The 23,669-nt window shown below is 31.2% G+C and overlaps 4 protein-coding genes across 4 annotated transcripts; 1 reads left to right on the top strand and 3 right to left on the bottom strand.

Annotated features, from left to right (window-relative positions):
- Positions 1 to 1,273: 1,273 nt before the first annotated feature.
- LOC109798071 (putative homeobox-leucine zipper protein ATHB-51) lies at positions 1,274 to 4,240 on the top strand. Its single transcript, XM_083077641.1, has 3 exons — positions 1,274 to 1,566; positions 2,222 to 2,541; positions 3,472 to 4,240. The coding sequence occupies exons 1-3, from the start codon at positions 1,347 to 1,349 to the stop codon at positions 3,718 to 3,720; spliced, it is 789 nt and encodes a 262-aa protein (XP_082933767.1). The 5' UTR covers positions 1,274 to 1,346; the 3' UTR covers positions 3,721 to 4,240.
- A 2,769-nt stretch (positions 4,241 to 7,009) lies between these two features.
- On the bottom strand, positions 7,010 to 9,234 carry STV1 (Ribosomal protein L24e family protein). Its single transcript, XM_020356995.3, has 5 exons — positions 9,084 to 9,234; positions 8,376 to 8,451; positions 8,160 to 8,261; positions 7,745 to 7,893; positions 7,010 to 7,340 (listed from the first exon to the last, which is right to left on the bottom strand). The coding sequence occupies exons 1-5, from the start codon at positions 9,092 to 9,094 to the stop codon at positions 7,190 to 7,192; spliced, it is 489 nt and encodes a 162-aa protein (XP_020212584.1). The 5' UTR covers positions 9,095 to 9,234; the 3' UTR covers positions 7,010 to 7,189.
- Positions 9,235 to 10,675: 1,441 nt separating this feature from the next.
- On the bottom strand, positions 10,676 to 14,260 carry LOC109796838 (sulfite exporter TauE/SafE family protein 4). The gene is made up of 12 exons (XM_020356656.3): positions 13,949 to 14,260; positions 13,695 to 13,854; positions 13,415 to 13,615; positions 13,230 to 13,291; positions 13,072 to 13,120; positions 12,785 to 12,840; positions 12,603 to 12,689; positions 12,468 to 12,518; positions 12,109 to 12,348; positions 11,787 to 11,880; positions 11,328 to 11,468; positions 10,676 to 11,251 (listed from the first exon to the last, which is right to left on the bottom strand). Exons 1-12 carry the CDS (start codon positions 14,105 to 14,107, stop codon positions 11,169 to 11,171), a joined length of 1,383 nt encoding a protein of 460 aa, XP_020212245.1. The 5' UTR covers positions 14,108 to 14,260; the 3' UTR covers positions 10,676 to 11,168.
- A 4,855-nt stretch (positions 14,261 to 19,115) lies between these two features.
- Positions 19,116 to 20,253, bottom strand: LOC109797586 (uncharacterized). Its single transcript, XM_020357671.3, has 2 exons — positions 19,562 to 20,253; positions 19,116 to 19,477 (listed from the first exon to the last, which is right to left on the bottom strand). Exons 1-2 carry the CDS (start codon positions 20,183 to 20,185, stop codon positions 19,280 to 19,282), a joined length of 822 nt encoding a protein of 273 aa, XP_020213260.2. The 5' UTR covers positions 20,186 to 20,253; the 3' UTR covers positions 19,116 to 19,279.
- Positions 20,254 to 23,669: the final 3,416 nt, after the last annotated feature.

The following is a 23,669-nucleotide window of genomic DNA, read 5'->3' as shown; positions in this document are numbered from 1 at the left end:
AGTAAGATAGCATCAGCTGTATTCTCTGAAACACTGCAGCATATATAATTAAGTTGAAAGGGAAATAAGGTTGAATGAACAGAAGATGAGCCCAAGTTCTGTTTTCTTTACCGTCCTTTATTTGTCTTTAATTTAATGGTGCATCAGATATATGCCACCTTCTCTGTCATCATCGGTTTTGCAATTTTCCAACTCTTGCATTTGCCTATGGAAAATACTATTTCACACTATTTTCGACATCTATTTACCATGTTTCTGTCATACATTGTTTATAGGCAAAATAAAGTTTGTGCATGTTTAAATGCATATTTTATGTGTCTTAATAAAAAAAAAAAAGACCAATTAATAATGTTATCAATTTCATGTACGAATATCATTATTTATTAACAATTCAATTAATTCATAATTAAGATAAAAAAATGAATCCATCACTACTAAGAGTGAAAACAAGTTAGATCAACAAGCCTAGGCTTGAGTTATATTTGTTAAAAAAAACTAAGTCTAATTATTTATCTATTGCAGACATTTTTTAAAAGTATAATCAGACTATCATAAAAAGTTTAGTTCGGTTTAAAATTATATTTTGTGATTAGGACAATAAAAAGGTCGGAAAGCCTGCGGTTCTTAATAGGACTATCAACTTATTAAATAGACCTAATTTTATATTATTATGTTTAATTAATATAATATACAATAGTATAATATTAATATATATGTTTGACTTAATTTCTCTTTTAAAGGTTTAAGGGCTGACTTTTTTTATTTAAATTAAATAAGTTTCTTTAAAAGCTTAAATTTAAGTTTCTTAAGTTATGAACTAGGTCGGTCGAATCGTTATAAGACTTATTTTCATCTTTAATTATCACCAAACACGTAAATTAATTAATTTGAAGTTATTCTAATTTGTCTCAAACGATCATAGCTTTTTTTTTTAAGAAATAAAAAAGCTCATTAAGGTATATATAAATCGAGTAATAAATTATTTTTCGTCATAGAAACTGAAGTTAGTATTCATTTAATTTATCCATCGACTGATAACCAAGATAACTATCTAAAAAAATCAAAATGTACATTTCACAAATGTCTCGTATTATCTTTGTTAAATTTAACTTTGATCTCGAAGTAATTAACGAAATAAATGATTTTATGTTATTTTGATAATTACTTCTACTTCAGTAAAATAAATTTATTTGATAGAAGCAATGAATAATTTGACAGATCTCTGATTTACAAGCACCCAAAAAGAGAAAGGAATGTAGAGAGCCTTTAGCCTCTCATAATAACAAGTGCCACACCTCAGTGCCTTAGCTAAACTCCTATTCACCTTTTCTATCTTCTTTCTGCCTATGTGGTCCACGTCCTTTCCAACGCAGTGCATTGAAACCCTCCATCAGCCATATAAGACACACCATTTTTTTCAGATGGAATTCAAAGAAAGGGATCAAGACAGGAAACTGGAAACAGACATGGATTGGCATCACAACACAAAACTGCCGTATGTTCCTCGCCCAGACTCCTCCTTAAGCTTCTTCTACAACTGCAACAACGACAACAACCCATATCCAGGTAAAAGAACAACAAAAACACTCCTCTTTCAAAGAATTTACCTTCATCCTCCTATATCAACTTGCATTTCTTTTTCACTCCTCATGTTTACTAGTTTCCCACATGAATGGTAACTTGAATCCCAAGTAATGGCCCCATTTTCTTGCTTTTCTGAAGAAGACACAGCATAGAAAACCTTGAGAAAGCATGTATTTGAAAACTACGTAGTTCTCAACATCATAGATTCATTGCTGAATATACACTTGGTAAGTTGGTATATTCAGCGAGGACAACATCAATCATAAAAACACTTGGTCAGTAGTTGTAAATTTGTAATGTTTATCCTGATTCATGGATCGTCGTGGTGCTTCAAAAAAATCGATTGTCATAATGTTAAAAATAATATTTGATAAATAGAAGTTATTATTTGTGAATGTAAATTAGTCTTTAGTTAGTTTTTAGCTGCTTCTATTTTTATGGAGAAAAAAAAAAGTAACCAAAAGCACTTGACAACCTAAATGCTTGTCATGATTTCATTATTTTTGTAGGAATGTATTTTTATTCTCAAAGTTACTACTATGTGTTAACTTAATCATAAAATAAGTTATAACTGTATCTAGCATGCTTTCATTCACGTATCAGAGACTGAATTTTGTAACCTGCATATGTTGAGCAGTGGAAGTGAAACAACCGACATTGATGGATACAGAACAAATGTCGGTTCCAACAAAGGACAACGGAAACAAAGAGAAGAAGAAAAGATTAACAAATAACCAGATAGAGTTATTGGAGAGGAGTTTTCAGGAGGAGATAAAGTTGGACCCTGAAAGGAAAATGAAGCTTTCGAGGGAACTAGGCCTCCAACCTCGCCAAATCGCTGTTTGGTTTCAAAATAGACGTACAAGGTGGAAGGCCAAGCAGCTTGAGCACTTGTACGATGTGCTTAAACACCAATATGATGTCATCTCCGACGAAAAGCAGAAGCTTCAAGAAGAGGTACCTTCCCACACTTTACAATTTTCAAAAACAAACAAGTTATATATAAGTTTTGCCTTTCAGAATTCAGAGATCTCTTTTAGTTTCAAGTTTGAATATATATATATATATATATACATATATATATATATATATATGAGGAGGGTTCAAACAACATTGGTGTAATTTTTACTAAGTGTTACACCGCTCAATAACTTTATATTAAATGTGAATTTTAAAAATCTAACCGTTAGATTGAAATTTCATATTTCTTAGATCATATATGTCAAATTTTGTATTAATCTAAGATAATTTGATACTTCATTCTCATAAAACAAAATTGACGTAATATATACATTTCAAAATATACTAAAATATGAATACTTTGATTACCTTTAAGTTATTGTTCAATTTTAACAAAATTTGACATATATGATCTAAGAGATATGAACTTTCAATCTCACGGTTAAATTTTCAAAATTCACATTTAATATAAAGTTATTGAGCGGTATAATATTTAGTAAAAATTATACTGGTGTCATTTGAACTCCCCTCTCTCTCTCTATATATATATATATAATGGTCGTCTATATCATGTCTTGGTCTTGCCAAAAAAGTTAATATGATTTTCATATTTATGATTAGGGTTAAATTTTGATTATGTCGCATATGTGACAGATGTGAGAGCGAGAGAAATGTGAAAGTAACATTTTTCATGCCAAAATTATTGTTTTCAAATTTGAATTTAGTTATTTACACATTAGTATTTTTATACTATTTTTACTTTGATCCATTTGCGTTAAAAGAAATAAAGATAAACAAAATAATTTAGAGTGTGTTTTGTTTTATTATATTTTATGAGTACAAGAATGGAAAGATATGTAAAAGTAACAGTGATTATTCCCTGAATTGGTTGAATATTCCTATAGCTGCTACATGTGTTGTGAGCAGGTTATGAAGTTGAAGGCAATGCTAAGTAGAGAGCAAGGTTTCGGGAACCAAACATATGGAGGTTATACAGAAATATCAGGGGAAGAAACAGTAGAAAGCACGTCAGAGGGTCTAAGGGTTTCGAACACGGCACGGGGAAAGAGTACCATTGAGCAAGTTGCAGATCAGGTTTATAGTCCTTTCACTGTGGAAGATTATAACAACACAGTTACACTGCCTCACTGCCACTGGCCTGTTGTGCCTTACTAGTTATATGTTATCCCTAATATATCTTACATAAGTTTGAACTCTATGAGTCAGCTTAATTATTAATTAATACTACTGTTAGTGTTGTAGCTAGAAGATGAACTGACATTGGGATCCATGCAGACCTGTGACTGTGAGATGGTAGTTATATCTCATAAAACAACGTACGTACTGTTCTGGGCATGCATAATATAACTCGTAGTTTCAATTAATTCACTCTTAGCTACTTTTAGATAGGGAGATCACATTGCACTCTATCTTCCCACTTTTCAATTTTCATCATACCACTGGTTTATATAGACTGAGGAAGTCACTGTGCAAAAACGTTAATTTTCCCCTATTTTATTAAAAAATTGTAAATATTATATGTAACAAGAATTGGGTGCATATCAACATGATTTATGATGAAGTCCGATAATTACTATTAGTAAGAATTTGATTTTAATCATTATAATTACATTATTATTTAATTTTAGGATAATTATGTTAAAAATCATATTAATGATGATTATAATTAGTTAAATAACGTGAATCTAAGTTCACCGCATGTTTATATAGAATTTGTTTACAACCAAGTTTAAAATTATTTTTAAAATGTTATTTATTAAAATATATTAATTTGAAGAGTTTAATAGTAAACGGCACATCGCCATTAAACTTTACTTTTAATATAAAAATTCTCAAAAAAATTTAAGAAAAAACTACTTTTTTCCCATAAAGATAAATAACAGAATGAACTATTTTTTTCATTAAAATTTAAAAGATGAACATTTAAATATCTTAAAAAAATTAGTAAATAAATCCAAAATATGTAAAATACAGTTAAAACGCCTCATAACATTTTTAGGGATGGACGCTCGAGGATTTTATAGTTTATCTATATAAATATAGATAATTCTCGTAAACTATTCCTTTTTTTTTCTAATTGGTTTCAAATAAAAGAAATAATTTATGAGTTTATTGATATCTAGGAAAAATCCATGAAATTAATGTGATTTTTCTTTATGTGAAATAAGTAATTATTACAAAAAAAAATTGGTGAATATAACAAATTATCATTAAGAATCTCATCTTTTGAAAAAAAAAAAAAAAACACAAGCAAAAAGGTGAAATACCAGAAGGAAAAAGTGCACCTCTAAACTTATAATAAACAACACATACAAGATCTCACATAATAAATTATTAAATTAATATAATTTTCACATTCTTTTCCGAAGACACATGAGCATGTAAATAACTAAGTCTGTATATGATTCAAGTATTTTTGGGTGGCCTTGTACTTGGGCCACGTCTGTCAAGCAATTTAGACCTATCTGAGTGCAAGGGCGGAACATGAATAAAACAAGATTTTTTTATGGTAACAGTAAAATAAGATTTCATAATAAAAAGTTTAGTAAAATTTTAATATTTTATTGCACAACCTCAATAAGAAATTATAATACTAAATTATATAGTAACTAGTATTTTAATCTGTACAGACTAAATATTTATATGTAACTAAAATTTATAATAAATTATATATAAAAATAAATATTATGTTTGAATATATAAATTATATTTAAAATTGTATAAATAGATACTTTTAAATATATAAATTATATTTTAAATTTATAATAAATAGTTTATATTGTAGTATAATATTATTGATAACTTATTTTAAAAGTATTAAAATTTAATTTATAAATAATTATGATAAATAAAAACTAAATTAAATAAAAAATTTAAAAAATCTCTAAAAAACTCTCTGATTAAAAAAAGTCATAAAATACTCTTATATAAGATAAATGTTCGTGTCAGATCATTTACTTAGTTATTGAATCTAACTTTTGATTATAATTTTATCAATATTTATATGCCAAGCCGATTTGTTTTTATTATTCCTTGATTAGTATCAGTATGTCAAAGATTTAAAATTAATTTTATTATTTACAAGTATCTATATATCAAATTCTAACAAATCCTTAATTTACAATTATTTCTGTTTATTCATTACTAAAAATGTAATTTAATACCTAAATATTATGCATATTTTATTTAAAAATAAATGTCAACAACCTAAAGTTTAAATTTATAACATTTATATACATATTTTATATAAATATGTTTTGTAATTCAAAATTATAAATTATTTATAACCAATAATTACCTTTTAAAATATATAACAAATAATTTATATTTTAAAAAAATATTGAAAATTTTATAGTATTATTGAACTACTTTTTCAAAACAAAAAAAAAAACTACAGAAAATATTATTTGACTAATATTTTGAACAAAAAAATTAACAGAATTATAAATAAAAAAATTGAAAAACATCTAAACAACACACTACAAAAAAATCCTAAACCCTAAACCTTAAATATATAATGACATGTTCAAGTTACATTTGAGTTTTATAACCAAATTTTTTTTTATACTTTTAATGCCATTGGTAATTCCAAAACAAAATTACAAAAATATACATCGTAATGAAATGGATGAAAAATGCAATTAAAATTATAAATATTTGTAATTTAATGTGATTTTATATTTATATATGAACAATTATACAAATAAAAAGCCTCAACAATTTCTTAGTAAAACAAGTTTATTATTCAATTTCATAATAAACACCTCACTTCATTTATCCTAGAAGTATGTTTGGTATTGAGGAGAGAAATAGGGTGAAGAAAATTAGAAAATAGTGAATAGTTTAATATATATATATATATATATATATATATATTATAAAAATCAATTTATTTGATTTAGAGAAAATAAATGAGAAATAGAAAAAATTAAATATTTATATGTAAAAATACCCGCCCCGCTTAATAATATAATTAAAAAATTATTTTTATATATATAAACCAAAATTATAAATATTTATATGTAAAAATTTATATTATTTTATTTTTCTTTTATTTTTTTTAAATTGTTCATATTTATTTAAAAGAAAAAAAGAAGAAAAAAAAATAAAAGCGGGGGCGGGGCAGGAAAACCCGAACCCGGCCAGGGGTGGGGATGGAGACCTAGATTTTATCCCCGACGAGTATCGAGGGCGGTTTAAATTTGCGGGGACGGGGCGGGGAACGTAAAACCCGCCCCCGCCCCGTTGCCATGCCTAGTCGCGTGTTAATAATAAAAGCAAGGGTTTGCTTCAGATCAAAAATCACGTTTGTCCGTTTGGGAACAAAATATATTTTGAGCCCATGTTGCAAATGAAAAACATAACATATGCAAAGCCAACAAAGGATTGAGCATCTACATCACTTCAGCTAATAAAAAATTCACAACCAAACACGAACCAATAGTAACAAATAAACTAGCACAGGTGGCAAAATCCATTCAATAACCAGGTACCTTCTGAAGTTCCAAACACAAGTTTAATAAAACAGTAAAATACAAGATTAATCATGCAAATAAAATATCAATACAGAAGTTTCAAAACAACTCTATTAAAATAGGGGCCAAAAATAGGAAGAAAAGTAAACTCAGCGCTTGCCCCCTCCGCCACCGAGTTTGGGACCTTTGGGCATAGCACCCTTCGAGATACCTGTCGATTTTGCTTTTTGCGACTTAGCTACTTCTGCTTTCTTAGCCTTCTTCTCGTCCTTTGTTTTTTTGATCCTCTCTTTAATTTCACTGCACCACATCATAGATTCAGATATAATCCATATTAGAAAGCAAAAGAGCAGTCAATAATAAGGCTCTGACATGATTAAAGACAAAGTAGAAAACCATGTCAGAAATGAAGGAAATTCAAAATAAAAATGAATTCAGTTCCTCTTAACTGAGAGATACACTTTGAGGATGAAGTAGAATTACAACAGTTGATTGGAAAATAAATGGTCGAGTTCTAACAACTATCTTTGTTATAGATATGTACATATTTATATTTTAATCACACTCTCCACCATTAATTTTCTAATCGACAGTTATAACAGTACTTCATTCTTCTCTAAAGTGCACGGCCTTTTAAAAAAAAGCCAAATCCAAGAAAGCAAATCCAAAAACTAGCCAGAAACAATAAAAAAACAAAAACACACCGAAGAGCAGCTTCTCTAGCTGCGTCACGAACTTCAGGCTTCTCAGTTCTCTTTTTCTGGATAACTTCCAAAGTGGCACCAACAATGGACCTAGAGTAAGGCTTCTTGGTAGCACGTCTCCTTTTTTTCACGGCTTCTTGAGCAATGTCCTACTCATCACATGCAAACAAAAATCAATTAAAATATGCATGCAACCATTGCAGAATTACTCATCACAATCACCTGTTTAATGTGGAATAACTAAAAGCACAAAGCATAATCAGATGGTCAAATTTAGCACCCGTAGAAGGGCCAGCAACATTTTCACTTCCCAACCACATTCATCAATGCCTATGGCAATTCTGATTTAACATGTTCTGGATGTCTACATCAGCTTATTGTTTAATCTCAAGAAATATTTCAAATAAATAATCACCTTTTTGTGTTGCTTCCGGTACATTGCTGTCCAGGTAAGCTTTGATGGCTTCAAACGGTTGTGGAAATACCTCTTACATTTTGAGTTTGCAAACAGGAAGACCTGCAGATTCAACGAACACAACCCCTCATATCAGTTTCATAACTAATAACAGAACAAACATACTGAAATAAAGTCATACACCAACCAAAAATTCAATGAGACATATTTTGTTACCTGAGAATCACCACGAACAAACCTGATGCCTCTTCCAGGGTAGATCTTAGCACCACTGAATCGGCATAGTTCAGTTCTGATACATAAATATCATACATTAATATACATACGTGGCCTATAAGAAAAATGATCATTCATTCGACCAAACATAATTCTAAAAGCACTGCTTTGTTTAGGAATAATTATTTTCAAAAAACATCAAGAGTTGTGTGTCTTTAAATGCTACATATGTCTCTATAAGTTTCTAAAAGTCGAAAATGTGCAAGTCTATTGAGAAGCAGCTCCGAAACCGGTCAATATTTCAGAGACTCGGTTAGAGAACTGAAATCAAGTCATTAAGCAACAACAAATAAATTGGTAAATCTTGTAAAAATAACTTTTCTACGCATCGGAAAAATGTTAAACTCAACGTCAATTTAGATATCATTATCCAATATTGAATACAGAACGCATTTAAACGCTCCAGAACCCTAGTACAATCACACAATAATCTTAATTTTAAAAAATAGAAAATGAAAACAACATAGCCATACACAACTTCACAAAATCAAGATAGAATGAAAGGCGAGACTATCTTGAACAAACAATAAAAGTCAAATCGAATTTTGAGTTCATACGAGTTTATGCATCACAGAACTATCAGAAGAATTTACAAATAAGACCCCACGAATGAAGTCGATGAAAGAAGAAGGTGTCATGACTACTTACTTGAGAACCATGGTTGCTGCGGAAGGTGTGGCTGCTCAATGTAAACCCTAAAAACCCAACTCTCACTCATCCCCACTATCTATACCCCGAATATAAAACCACATATTTTCATTGATGGGCCTGGGCCCAAAGACTTCTCATGTAGATTCCTTCTCAAGTCTAGTGCAAACAGCGTATTCCGTAAAAATGCTTTACTATTTGGGCTCCGGGAATGAGCCCATATAAAATAAACAAAATTACCAACCCTGTGGAAAATCATTTTTTTTCTTGATAAATCATTTATAAAAAGAATTTAATTTATATATACTATCGCTAATTCCCTATAAAAATTTTCTATATATACATTTGATAAAGCCTAGTTATTTTATTATATTGATCTATTTATTTATATGATGCGATAATGTGATGGATTTTTTTTATTAAATGTCTATATAAAAATATTTTACGCTCATATTACATATAAATTAATTTTTTAAAAAATTAAACACTTGAGTAAATAATGGGAATTCTGTTACATTTTATCGATAGACACTTCCGATTTCTTTGTGAAACAAGTCTTTTACCTTTCTTGTTTTAATGATGGTAAAGGAGTGAAAAGGAAAAGGAAAAAAAAAATGCCGAATATTATAAGTATTCCACGAACAATAACATGTGTATAGGTATGGAAATCCAAAGTTATTTCAACAACTTCTTTCACATACAAAACAGACAAATATTTTTCAAAGTAATGGAAACCAAACATACACTTATAGCGTGTTTGTATGCACGTTGGAAACGTGGAAAACCACGTTTAACGTGGAAGCTTCCACGTACGTTAAACGTGGTTTTCCACGTTTCCAACGTGCATACAAACACGCTATTAATCTCAAAGATATGGCCAGATCTCTTTATCTCATTTTCCTTCTTCAAAATAAGATAGCAAGCGCGTTTAGGAAAATCTTATGAATCCCGCTGCTGTAAACATTTTTTTAGGGTGATTTTTTACAATTATGTTATCAAGGGTTTATTTGAATCCTGTAAAATAATATTTTTATCGTTGGCTGAAATGAGAAATAAAGCAAGTTTGTGAAGGAAAATAACTCTCTTCTTGAGAATAAAATCTCAAGTGTTAATTACAAGTTAATGATTGGTACGTTCAATAGAACATATAATATGACAATCAAATTCGTAACGCAAGTTTATGGTAATATTTAAGTTAATTATAATGCCATATAAACCATGAATTCTTCAGGTTAGGTTGTAATTGTTTTATAAGCTTAATTATTTTGGGTTGTTGAGCTTGTGCCTAGATTAACCTGTAATTAACACTTGAGATTTTGTTCTTTATTTGGTTTAAAAGCTTGATAGAAAGAGTGCTGGACTTTATTTAAGTTTATTACATTAATAAAAACAATTATTTAGTATGTGAATAGATGAATGGGCTGGTATAGTAGTACGTAGTCCTTTAACCATTGAACATTTGAACTCACCAAAGAATAATTTCCGGAGCATAAATATGTTCAACTTCTGAATATCCACACATAAAGTGAATATCACTCCAATATTTTGCCTAGCACAGAGCAATAATATAAAGACCAAATGATAAACTGCAATGAGAAGTGTGTTAACCAATAGCTAACACTCAAACCACAAACAGATTTTCTCAAAGGGTAGGGCAATCAATCCTTGTTTATTTATTTATTACATGGAGGAAAGGATCTTCCTGGAGGTCAACTAAACATTGACCAACATTCCTCAACGCTGTTGTCCTACCCTGAATATACAAGCTTTTTTCACATCGACTCAACAGAAATTTGAAGAAAAAAAAATATAAATATATATATCAAACAAATGTTGCACTTCAATGAGAAAAGCGTTATCCAGTAGCAAACACTTAACTAGAAACATGTTTCACAAATGGGAGAGCAAGCTAGCCTTAATTATTTGTTACTTGAAGAGGAAGGATCTCCTTGGGTTGGTCAACTAGACATTAACCAACATTCATTAATTAATATTGCTATTGTTCTACCCTGGATTTGCAAGCTTTTTTCACACTGACTCCAGAATATGTTGCCTTTGTTTGCCACCTACTGCACACTACATAAATCATTGACTGCTACAGAAGTCTAAAAATCCCATGAACTCGTGGTCTTTGATCATTTCAATGCTCTCGACAATGCCAACGACACCTGAAAGGAAAAAAAGGGTAACATTTACTACATGTATTGTGTATATAAATCAGAAATTGACTTTGATTTAGTTTACCCATGGTGAGAGCGCTAGCAAAAATGACCGCTGAGAGGATGAATACAATGATTGAGGCCCTTTTAAGAATTGCCATCAATTTCCTCACAAAATATTGTCCCCAAAAGCCAGCCAAAACAGACACTGCGGTGAGGTATAACGCTGCAAAAGAGATATGGCAACAACAATAGGATCTAGTTCATATGATACAGCTAGCATATCAGATCAATATAGTTTTGAGCATGTAGGTATTTTAAAATTTGTTCATGCTCCGAATCCGGTGAAAATATAGCATGTAGCCATAGTGAAAAGGAAGGCAAGTTGGTCGATATTATATACAAACATGATATATGGTGGAGTGTGGACCATGACCTGTTTCCACATGGTCCTGTCTCTTTCACTCTTAAAGGCAGGGAATGAGAATTTAAAGGCAACAAAAATTACAAAGATATATAAGCTAGGAAAGATGATGATAGTTACCGTAAGGAATGGGGAACCTCTTGAGAAGGTAGAATTCCACCACAGACAAAGATGATGAAAACATCATCACAAATGTTGCTGTTGCACTAGCAACCTGCAATTTCAAACAAAAACACGTACGTCCTTGGAAGTTAAGTTGCTTGAACATTAATGTGAAATCAAATTGTGTCTAGCATATAGAAATTATTAGGTGATATGACTATCATGATCCTAACTAATCTACATATGATATATAATTAAGTGTTATTAATTTTTTTCATAAATTGAAAAATTTAATTAATTGTAACATAAATATTTGTCATGCATATATTATGTAGCCTACCTGGGGGATGACGCCAATTTCGATGAGAAGAGGGCCCAAAATGAAGCCACCTCCCGAACCAAGTAGGCCTCCAACAGTTCCCCCTAAGATGCCACATAGTGCACAAAACAAAATGTGCAAAGGAGTCCATTCAATTGATGCCTCACAGATGGATTCCGGGTTCCCTGTGCTCATTCTCTCTTTGTGATCCTTGTACAACTTCACTGCTTCGTAGCCAAACACAATGAGTGCAATAGGAAACTGAAAAGATATCAACGAAGAAAGGTGCATGTCAATAATTCTGATTTGACACCACTGCACAATAAGTTAAGTAACAAATTGTGCTCCTGTAATATAATTGGTGTTACCATCTTAATTACCTGTAAGAAAAAAAGCACCCAATACCATACACCGCAGACCTGTACATCATTCTGCAGATCAACAAGTAAAATTAAAATAAAGAAACAAAAAGTGAACAGACTTGTGACATGAGTGGGAGAGAGAGAGAGGCTAGCCTTGATCATTTGAAGTGATAGGAAAGAAACCCACACGGCCATGAGTATCAAAATCCTTTTCCACTTGAGGTTGAAACAAAGAATTTGCTTGAGGGTTTGAGGGAGAAAACAAAAAGACAAAAAGTCAGGTTTCTAATCATCATCTGCTAGAACTCAATGAAAATTAGGACAAGTTAGCATACCAAAGATGACTTCTCTTCTTTAGGAATCAACGACTCATATTCTGTGCCAATTAGAACTGCATATTTCAGGAAATATAGTCACTATCACACCCAACACCATCAAATCATTTTGAGAAAATACAAACACAGAGGGCATGCTTTACAGAAGAGAATCTATTCTTAAAATTTCCAAATGTTTTTAATTTTTATTTCATATTTTTTATGGTTGAATTAAAGTACACCTTAAAGTAAAAAAAATTGGCTCCTATTTAATCCCAAATAAAGTGGAAAAGTATAATTTTTCTTACGTTCTCCACGAGAATTAACAAAAGCATCTTGTTGTCTGGCCATTTCTTTCTGCAATTAGCAAACACAAAAGTTACTATGGAAAAATTTTGCTCATGAGTTTCTTCTTCTGATAAATGATTCTGTTGAGGACTTATAATATTCATATGGTAAAACTTACCTTGAGAAGAGTCTCTTCCTTCCACATCTGAGTTCCCTTAAAGAAAGACCTTGAAGAGGTACCTAGCAAAAAGTAAAAGAACTTATTCCCCCATTTTTGAGCAGAGTCCAACTAAAGTGATTCATCCAAAGCACGGTTTGTTTTGCAGGTAAACTTTTTTCAGGGAATAGAGACAAGAGAGAGACCTATGAAGAGAATAATAATGAGAACAGTGATGAGCCAGTAGGGGAAGACAACACTAAGAGAGACACCAACAGTTATACCAAGCATGAGCATGGGCTGGAAAAGAAGGGCGAGATCATAGTCTAGTATTGGCACCTCTTTGGTTGGATGAGGCACTCTTAGGTTATACCAAACGGAAGCTGTTGAAGCCCCCATTATCATACCTGAAATTAAGTACAAGTGAAACTTAAGAAGAATTAACGCCAAACTTAATGATGACAAGTTGAAGGAAAGGAGATTTACATTTAGAAAGAGCAGCAGCAGACTTGGTATCAAAACGAACAATGAGAGTAAGCATGGGGACGAAAATGCCTCCCCCGCCAACCCCTCCAACGGTGCCAAAAGCAGATCCCAGAAACCCAATAACTGTGGCCAACGCAACTCTCCAACCCACCTTCAATTCCTGCACCGCAAGCGCAACAAACCAAGCATTAGTGTGTGTTTTTTGGACGTGCGGTATCGACGATGATAACGTGACAGAGAGAGGTGTGACGTACGGGCCAATTCTTATCGGTTGCGGATCCATAATTAGGAGAGGAGGGTGGTGACGTGGACACATAATGTTTGTAGTCGTTGGTTCTGGTGAGGAACAGCGCAGAGAGAAGCGCGAGGGAGAAAGAGGCTAGGAGATAGATGATGAAGCCTCTGGTGGACATGCCTGGCGCCGGCGCCCAATTCTTTTTCAATACCTCAAATTTATGTATAAACCTTCAAGGGATAGGATACCCATCTTATGCTTATGCCATGCGTCCTACGTTGTCGATTAACAACAACATTTCACTACGGACACATACTATTATTATGCATACATGTACCTGAGCCAAAACAATACAACAATTGTGTATCCAGCAATTGTAGGTGTAGTGATCTATTAATGTTTTTCTATTGTTGTTGTTTATATAATATTATTTAAATTGGTTATAATCAATATTTTTATATACATGTTGCATTTTTATTTTTATTAACATTAAGCTTGATAACACATAAATTTAACAAAATAATTAAATAAAACATTTTATATTTAAAATTAATAAAAATAGAAAATCACATTGAACAACTCGAGTTCTCAATGTTAAAAAAATAATAATAATAACAAAGCCGGGTAGGGGATAATTTGTTTTGGGAAAATAATATGGGAGGAGATAATTTGGGATATAATGATTTTTATAAGATTTTAAATTAAGCAAATAGATGGTAGTTATGAAATTTGTTTAAACTTGTTAGAAACACTCCTGAAAAAAAATGAAATAATTGTTTTATAAATTAAAATTAACTTATATAAATTTGTAAGAGTTCTTTTGTATTAATTTTTAAAAAAATTATACTTAATTTTTGCATAAGTTACTTTTAATTTAATAAAAAAATTATTTTCTTTTTAATACAAATTAATTTTTAACAATTTTTTTATTTTTCATTTAAAAGTAATCTTAAATAAATTTATTTAAACATTTCATAAATAAAAATCTTAATTATTATAAAAATGTAGAATATTATATACGAATAACCCCAAGCGTGTGGTTCAGCGGTAGGGGTTGATCCACCCTTAAACAAGGTCAGGAGTTCGAATCCTGCCTTGTGTATGCCCCCGCGTTAAATTTTGGGGCCAGCTATCCCACCCTTTGAGGTGCCTCCAACCTAGCGAGGAGATTAGTCACTGCTGTCGGCCCTGTATACTCCAGGAACGATAAAAAAAAAAAATATTATATACGAATAGTATCAATTAATACTGCCTGACAAACTTTTTTATCATAACACTTTTAATAGTTGATTAACTAAAGTACACTAGACAAGACTAGCTAGCGACACACAGATGACAGAACTATTACTGTTTTTTATTTTATTTTCTTCTTCTATGTTTGTTTTTATTTTAAAGAAAAACGACAAGACTAGGGACAAATATTTTTCCATTTTTTTTTTCAAATCACTCCTAATGATTAATGAGTAAATAATATATAAAAGTATGATATAAAAATGTCAGTAATATTATATATATATATATATATATATATATATATATATATGTCTTAAATGCATTATTAATTTGTTAATATTATAATTGTATTTTATTTTAGTTTCACAAAATTTAATTAATCAAGTTTATTTTATTAAGCATGGTAATTATGACATTTTTGTCATCAAATTTTAATTAAATTAGACTTACAAATATTGTAATTATACCATTTTAACCCCTTTCATTAAAAATTTAATAGTTTTTTTTTAAAAGGAAATATAATTAGTATATTTCAAATTAAATTTCTCCTATTATATATATACATATATTCCAATATATTTATATTTGTGTAAAACTATATTAATATATACTAATTTATATTTGTGAAATTATTAAGTTATGTAGAAATATACTAATAAGATTATTGATATTAGTTTATCAGTAATATTATAATATTAATAATATAATTTTTTTATTAATTTAATAATAATAAATATATATCATTTATTATATTTTTTATGGGAGAGATTAAAATTAAATAATTGAGATATTTAGAAGACTAAAATCATTCAAATAAAAATTGAGGGATAAAAAATTACATAATTACAATATTTAAAAGATAAAAATATAATTAAATATATAAATTTTAAATCGAGGAAACATGCTTCTTATATAAAGTTTGGGAAAATCATCAGCCTCAATTGAATATATAAACTTATTTCATTAGTTTTTATAATTATAATTTTATTTCATAAATATTTACTTATGTACTTCTAATAACTACTCATTATTATATATAATTTTTATTATTTATTATTTTTAAAAATAATTCATGAAGACACACAGTGTCTTTTGTATGTTATTATGTAATAAAAGCAGTAATTTTGGTATCATGTGTATTAGGTAAATAACCGAGAAGAATATATTTTTAGTAAGCATTTTTAATTAAAATAAAATCTACATATTAAAATAGTTTTATATTTTTATATCATAAACATTTTTAATAAGTTTTATCGTCGAAATTATAGATTTGACCATACCAAAAAAAAATGCATTTGATTGAGAGATAGATCGTAAATATATGTTACAAAAATCGTACTGTAGCATAGTTATTTTTCGTTTACACGTAATTTTTTTTTCATACGTATTGAATGTTGACAAACTTTAAAACTCGGTATTCAGAACATTACAACGATACTTCGTGTGACTATTATAACTGTAATGTTGAATTATTTTTTTATTCCTTATAATTTTTAAAATTTTACCTTTTAATTTCTATAATTAAAAATATTTTATTTTAGTCTTTATACATATAATTTTTTGTTTTCTTTTAGTTTCTATGATTACATAGACTTATTTTTGGCCACTGTAAAAATGGGATATATATATATATATAAGCTAAATTAAAAAATTAAAAAGACAAATTAAAAAAAATCATGTTTCTCCGTCGCACTTCTCTCGTGCGCTGTTCTTCATTGGTTGATGCGGTGAAAAAAGACAAATTCTTGGTTAGTTGGGGGTGCAGAAATTAGAGATAAATTGGTATAATCGAATAATAGATTAGAGTTGTTAATACGGGCTAAAATTCTCAGCTCACTCCTTTTTAACTCTCAACTTAACTCATTAAATTTACAATTCTCTTCTATGAAGTTATTTTCATGTATTTAATTTTTTAGAGGGTTAGAACTGGAATTTTAATAAGTGAGTTCATTCTATATATTTTTTTCTTAAGCAAACTCACCATTTGCAGAGTTTGGTGAACCGGACATTCAATGCCAGCTTTTGCCTTGTTTGGTGAACCAGCCTATCACATGCCAACCATTTACACCGTTTGATGTCTAAAACGTGTTCAGGATTTTACAATAAAGTATAATTATTCTCTCTATTATAATTTTACAAACTTTAATTTGTTAATTTTGTAATTATAAATATTCCACTTTAATTTCGATACATACTTATTTTTATTTTTATTTTTTTATAATTTAAAAAATACTGCTTCTTGGCGATAGTTGTTAAAATGATAAAAAATAATAAATATGAAAACTAAAATGAAACATTTTTTTTAATGATATGAACTAAAAATGTATAATTTATAAAATTACATAAACTAAAAAATAGTTAAAATAAACTCAATACCAAGAAATTGCACTATAATTCATGCATATTATTTAATCAACAACAAGTTAAACTCCACCTAAGATATATATAAATATTTTTTCAATCTCTAGTACGTAATAATATTATAAATATTTTTCTTATACATGTTTTAAGAGAATAGATTCAATTACTTTAAAGTAGGTCTCAGAATTACTTTTTTCAATAATTTATAATATACATTAAATTTCAATAATTTATTTATTAAATTAAAAATACTTAATAAATAAGTTATACTTCATATTAAATTTGAATGATTGATTTGTTATTTTAAAAAAATTCTTAAGAAATAGTTAAGTCTATAATTTTTCTTTTAAAAACTTAACTTTGAAAATTATTTGATACGTATATTGATAATAGTATATTATACTTCGAATTTATTGTCTAGACTTATGTGGGAAAATGTCAGTTAAAAACTTGAACAATAGTAACTCTCATTATTGTTGTTCAAAATCAATTGAGCACGTGAGAGCTTGAGATCTGACCTACATATCCAAGAAAAATTATTGGTGGCTGAAAGTACGTCCAAACCAAAACATTCCTTCTTCCTCATTTATTTCATCTTATGCAATAATATATCGACAATATAGGCAGAAATATGAATGAACATACACTTAGTGGAATTATACGACCTGATCACTTCTATAAGTGGTGTCAACTTTTATACTTTGTTTGGTGGAGAGGAATCGAAAAAAAATGATAAAATAAAATAAGTAAAAATTGATTTTAAAAAAAATGTATAAATACTCTATATATAAAATAGAGTAAAACTTATAATTATTTAGTCAAGTGAAATTAAGAAAAAAAATATATAGTATTTTAAAATTATATTTTATATAATTAAATTTAATATAAAAATAAATTATTTAGATAATTATATTTTTACCTTTTATTTACTTTTTTTCAAATAAAAATTGAATAAAATAGTCATAAGATTTATGTGTAAAAAAATTCACACAAATTTACTCATTAAAAAAATCAAATTAAATTCACATAACCCCAATATACTCTCAAATCCACTAAAATCATCTCCTAACACATAATTTTTTTTTAATTACTTCATAATTCCTCCCTATTTTCTCCATTCCCTGCTACTAAATCACCTGTAGACATGACCTGACTTTTAAGTGGAGTTACATGATGTTGGCTGAAATATTTATCAACCTTACGAAAACCTAACTAACTAGGTTTAGTGTCTCATTATCTCAATTGCTTGTTTTTTTTTTTCAAGACCCAAATGTTACTAAAGTGACTAAAACTCGCACTAATTCAAACCTTTCTTTTATTTATCCAGAGAACTCAGTTAAAACCTTATTAAAGTGTCTAATTAAGACTCGGCCTAGCTCAATCTGATCCACAATGATAGAGGTAAAGATGGCTTGAAACAAACCAGTTGAACAAAATTCTAAAAATCTAGTTCACGTTGTATCTAGTGAAATTTTAAACATTAACGCGTTGTTTTTATCACTTGCGCCGCGTATTCTTTTCCCTTCCGTTGGACACAGGTAAAGCTTCATACCGATAGGAGTTCGGAGGAAAAAGAGAGAGGGAGGGATGGATAACCAGAACAGGTTTTCATTATTCCGAAAAAGAAAAATAAAATGCAGATTCTAGAAAACATAGATGATGTTACAAAGAAAAGAGATGGTGTAAAATGAAAGGTACAGGGGCCCCGTTAAAAGAGGTGGCCACACATTTATTATATAGAAAAAATTGCATTGGATCACATTTTCTGGCGACGACGCTCCACATGAATGACCCCTTCCTCCTCGACATGGCCGCCAATGGCCCTATCCGCCGCTTTGAGCGCATCCGCCACGGCTCCCGGGCGAGACTCCTCCATTTTTATGACCAACTTGTCTCCTCCCCGCCCCACCGCATCTTGCACCCTCACTTCCTCCCTTCCACTCACCACCTTATCCTGCACCACATGCAAAGTAACTAATTAAACAAAAATTAATTATTAATAATTAAAGCAGAAATTAAAGTGTGGAAATTAATTAACATGTGCATGTGGCTCGTCTTTCTTGGCGGTGAAGAAACCCATGGCCCTGTCCTTGAGCTCCCCAAGCTTCCCCGTGGCAGCGTCCTTCCCTTCCTTAGCCTTATCTCCAGCATACTCCGTCGTTTCCTTCGCTTTCTGCGAAGCATAATCTGCATACTCCCCGGCCTTCTGCTTCGTCGCATCCTTCGTCTCCCTCGCCTTCTGCCCCGCGTAATCCGCATATTCTCCCACCTTCGACCCCGCCGCGTCTTTAGTTTCCTTCGCCTTCTCATAAACCCCGGGCGAGTAGCGCTCCTTCTCCGTCTCCTGAGGCTTCCCAACCACGGCTTCTTTGGCGTGCTCGTAGGTGCCCTGCACCGCTCTAAACATGGACCCTATCACACCGGGTTTGTTCTCGTCGCGGGGCTCTCTACACGCGCTTTCTTTTGCTCTGTTCACGTCCTCGAGGTCCTTCGCGGCCAGCTTGGCGGCGGCCTCGGCTCGCGCCTGCTTGAAGTTGAGCTCGGAGTTGAGCGTGTAGCCCTCGTCGCGCTCGTTTGCTCTGTTGATGTCGCCGATGTCCTTCGCCGCCAGCTTGGCCGCTGCCTCCGCTCTGTCTTCCTTCAGTTGCTGTCTCGACGCCATTGGTGATTGTCCTGTGTATGTTGTTTCAACCAATTGTAACTTGTGTTGTATGCATGGTCAATTAGACGTGAACAGAAACATATATATAATAAGGTTTTGAAGCGGAAAAGGTTGAAAGAGGGAGATGACACGTGGAGGTGAAGTGACACGTGGAGGTGAAGTGACACGTGGAAGGATATTTGTGTGGCACGTTGACGGTGAGGCTCTTGGGTGGTGACATCTATCCGGAAAGAGAAAGCGAAGCAAATCTGTTGTTCACACGATCAGATGGTCCGCGTGTCTCACCACGTGCCGTGTTTAGGGTAAGCGCCTCTCTTAAATTTAATACACCACCTTGCCTATTATGCTACCTATTTTTTTGCCTCCTCTGTTTATATTAGAATTCGACTTTTCTATAACTTATTTTAAAATGTGTATTTTTTATAAAAATAAAAATAAAAATAAAAAATAGTGCAAAAGTTTTTTTTCTTCTTTTTCTATCTGTAACTAGAAGATATATAGAGACTTGATGATAACGGTAAACTAAAAAAGGGTGCATGACTAAGAAATGTTATTTGATTAAATTAAAACCCAAATCTTTAGAGTTTTTTTTGGTATCTATCATCATTCGGTCCTAAGCATGGAGCAAAGTGAAGGAACATCAATCTCCTCACCTAGTTCCATCATTTTTGGTATCTAGAGCCTAGTGCTCTTGAGGTTTTTATCTCTAATTTTTTCTACTTGAATCCGTGTTGTACCTTCTTTGTATATGTCTAAATTTGAGTTTGCTGCATGGATCTAGTTCTAATACAATTTTTGATGGATCCTATATGTCAAGTATGAAGTAAATGATTCATGTTTGCTTGTTCCTATTCTTATGAATCATTTTCGGTTTTGTGCTTTTAAGTACTCTTAAACTTGTGCATTTTTGTATTTGCTTGAGTCTTCTCCATTCATTCACATGTGTCCGTGATTGGACAACATGCATTGAGTTAGATTTTGCTTTTGAATCAATTATTTTGTCTTAGAAAGTCATGTGTAGTTCTTTGTATGTTAAAACTTCCTAGACTAGCTTGCTTGACCTAATTTTGTTTTGTGTCTTTGTATCCGAAAATTTGTGTGTCTTTTCTTATTAAATCTGTAGCTTACTATATGTGCTTTTGTTTTACATGATTGAGTTCTTAATTTGCTATTAGTTCTAGCAAATTTCCTAGAGTTAGGTTTCTATTATGTCTTGTTAAAAGTTTTGTCAAAAAAATTGTTAAACACTTCTCCTATTAGGTTTCCTTGTGTCTTGTGTTGTGGCTGAAACTTTGTGCAATTTTTTTAGCCTTAAAACAGAGCCAAAACAGAGGTGTGAGTGTCTTAAATGCATGAGAAAAATAAAGGAAAAAGTGCTTAAAAAATTGACCTAAAATAATACAAAATTGTGAAGCACTAGAAAAGAAACATGCATGTGAACACCTTTGTTTTGTGTAGAAATTTTGCTGCAGTTTTTCTACATTTAATCCAAGACTTATAAGTGTTTAAAAGGCATTGAAACTCCTGAACATCAAAAGAAAAATAAGAGAAAAATATTTTGCAAAAGAAAAAGAAAGAAAATAGCAAAAGAAAAAGCCATAGGAGTGAAAATTTGGTGTTGTGTGCTCTCGGATTTGGAAAATTTTTGTGACATGTTTGCACTGGTCCAGCCATATCATTGAGTCTTATTTTGTTTTCTAATCTTAGCTTTTGATTTGGTAATCCATTCTAGTGCCATTCATAGGTTATTCTTTTGTGTGCTAGCTTTCTAAACTTGCCTTAATTTTTGCTTGTCAATTTTGTGGAACTCTTTCTAGTTTTGTCTCATTTCTCTTCTACCAATTGGTGTAGCTTTCCTAAATTGTTCTTTTTCAGTTTTTAGCACTAATATTCAGTCTTGAAGGTGGTTGAGTGCTTCTTAAAAGGTGTAGGAGGCCAAGGCAAAGGACATCCACTTGAAGGCTTTGGTGGTTGCTTAGGGAGTTTGTTCTCTCTTGGTGGTTAGGCTCTTGGAAACACCTAGAAGTGACTAACATCAAGGTTGCTTCTAAGAGGAGTGAAACACCTTGTGAGGCTGCAGTTGGTGGCTGAATTGAAGCAAGAAGGAGTGAAACTAATTATGAAAATTTTTGTGAAAATTTAGAACTAAATTTAGTGACGGAAATTTTGGTTACTAAAACTAGTTTTCCTTACAAAAATCCGTCTCTAAATTTGTTCTAAATTAGTGGCTAATTTGTTTTCTTTGAATTTAAGTGCAGCCACTAAATTCATTTGAGAGTAAATTTACATTTCATTTGGAGTGTGAATTTACATTTCATTTGAAGAAAATTTGAATTTCATTTTCCTTGTAAATTTTTGTCTTCTAAATTTTTGTACAAGGCCTTTATTAAGGAGTGTCTTGGAGTGCCTTTGGTGTATCTCCATCTCTCCTTAAGAACTCTCATAGCTAATCACGTGTAGTACTTGTGAGAGTGGTCCTTGAAGGTCTTTGGTGCCTTTCAAGCTCTCACTTAGGTTTAATTGCTTTCAACGACTAGTTTATGTTTTAAGCAATTTATGTTTTCAAGCAATTTATGTTTTCATGCTCTTTATGTTTTCAAGCATCTTATAAATTGTACACATAGGCACTTGCTTGTTATTTTTCCTTTAAGAAAAGTTCTTGTGAAAATTGTTTTGTGCAAGACAAAAGTACAAGGGGGTTTAGAGATTTTTACTTGAAGAGGCTTGGTTATTAAGTGGCTCTTTAGTAGCTCACCTCCCTCCAAAGTTCAATTTGTACTCTTAGACCTCCAAGTGCCAAGTCTAAAGCACTTCAAAAACTTTATTTTCATAAAAACTATTTTTGTGTGAAAAATCTCTTGAATTAAAATGTCTCAAAATTCCTCCAATAGTGAAAGTGATGGCTCTCCAAAAAGTCTTTCTTACATCACTAAAGAGCTCAAATCACTTAAACTATGGAAAAAGCAAGAGTCCATTCAAAGAGAGAAAGAAAGAATTGAAAGAGAAGGACAACTTGCTTATTTAGAGGAAGAATTGAGAATTTTAAGGCAAGAGGAAGAAAAATTAAAAGAAGATATGAAGAAACATAGGAAAAAGAGTAGGAGCTCATATTCCCAATACACATCCCCTAATGAAAGCATGAATCAAGGGGATCACTACCAACATACTCCTAGGAGAACCACAAGGCCAAGGGAAGTCAAAGTTGACCTTCCCCAATTTTTTGGCAAAGATGATGTGGAGTCTTATTTAGATTGGGAAATGAAGGTTGAGCAACTCTTTGCTTGCCATAGGGTAAGTGAAAAGAGGAAAGTACCTTTGGCTGCCCTTAGCTTCCAAGGGCATGCCATGTATTGGTGGACAGCCCTAGAGAGAGAGAGACGCCTCCACAATGATCCTCCAATTCAATATTGGAATGATCTTAAAAGTGCAATGAGGAGGAGGCACATTCCCACCTACTATGGGAGGGAGCTTATGAACAAGCTCC

Source organism: Cajanus cajan, chromosome 6 (genome assembly GCF_000230855.2).
Source record: "Cajanus cajan strain Asha chromosome 6, NIPB_CcT2T_4, whole genome shotgun sequence".
NCBI lineage: Eukaryota > Viridiplantae > Streptophyta > Magnoliopsida > Fabales > Fabaceae > Cajanus > Cajanus cajan.
This window is presented reverse-complemented; position numbering and strand designations above follow the sequence as displayed.

What these genes read in the sequence shown, in the direction of transcription:
- LOC109798071 (XM_083077641.1), top strand. Translation starts at nt 1,347, where the DNA reads ATGTGGTCCACGTCCTTTCCAACGCAGTGCATTGAAACCCTCCATCAG. An exon ending in CGACAACAACCCATATCCAG is followed by an intron (nt 1,567 to 2,221) that starts GTAAAAGAACAA and finishes TATGTTGAGCAG; the next exon opens with TGGAAGTGAAACAACCGACA. An exon ending in AGCAGAAGCTTCAAGAAGAG is followed by an intron (nt 2,542 to 3,471) that starts GTACCTTCCCAC and finishes TGTTGTGAGCAG; the next exon opens with GTTATGAAGTTGAAGGCAAT.
- STV1 (XM_020356995.3), bottom strand. An exon ending in ACCGGAAGCAACACAAAAAG is followed by an intron (nt 7,894 to 8,159) that starts GTGATTATTTAT and finishes TGTGATGAGTAG; the next exon opens with GACATTGCTCAAGAAGCCGT. An exon ending in GCTAGAGAAGCTGCTCTTCG is followed by an intron (nt 7,341 to 7,744) that starts GTGTGTTTTTGT and finishes GATGTGGTGCAG; the next exon opens with TGAAATTAAAGAGAGGATCA.
- LOC109796838 (XM_020356656.3), bottom strand. Translation starts at nt 14,107, where the DNA reads ATGTCCACCAGAGGCTTCATCATCTATCTCCTAGCCTCTTTCTCCCTC. An exon ending in CAACCGATAAGAATTGGCCC is followed by an intron (nt 13,855 to 13,948) that starts GTACGTCACACC and finishes CTTGCGGTGCAG; the next exon opens with GAATTGAAGGTGGGTTGGAG. An exon ending in AAGAAGAGAAGTCATCTTTG is followed by an intron (nt 12,690 to 12,784) that starts GTATGCTAACTT and finishes CAAACCCTCAAG; the next exon opens with CAAATTCTTTGTTTCAACCT.
- LOC109797586 (XM_020357671.3), bottom strand. Translation starts at nt 20,185, where the DNA reads ATGGCGTCGAGACAGCAACTGAAGGAAGACAGAGCGGAGGCAGCGGCC. An exon ending in AAGACGAGCCACATGCACAT is followed by an intron (nt 19,478 to 19,561) that starts GTTAATTAATTT and finishes CATGTGGTGCAG; the next exon opens with GATAAGGTGGTGAGTGGAAG.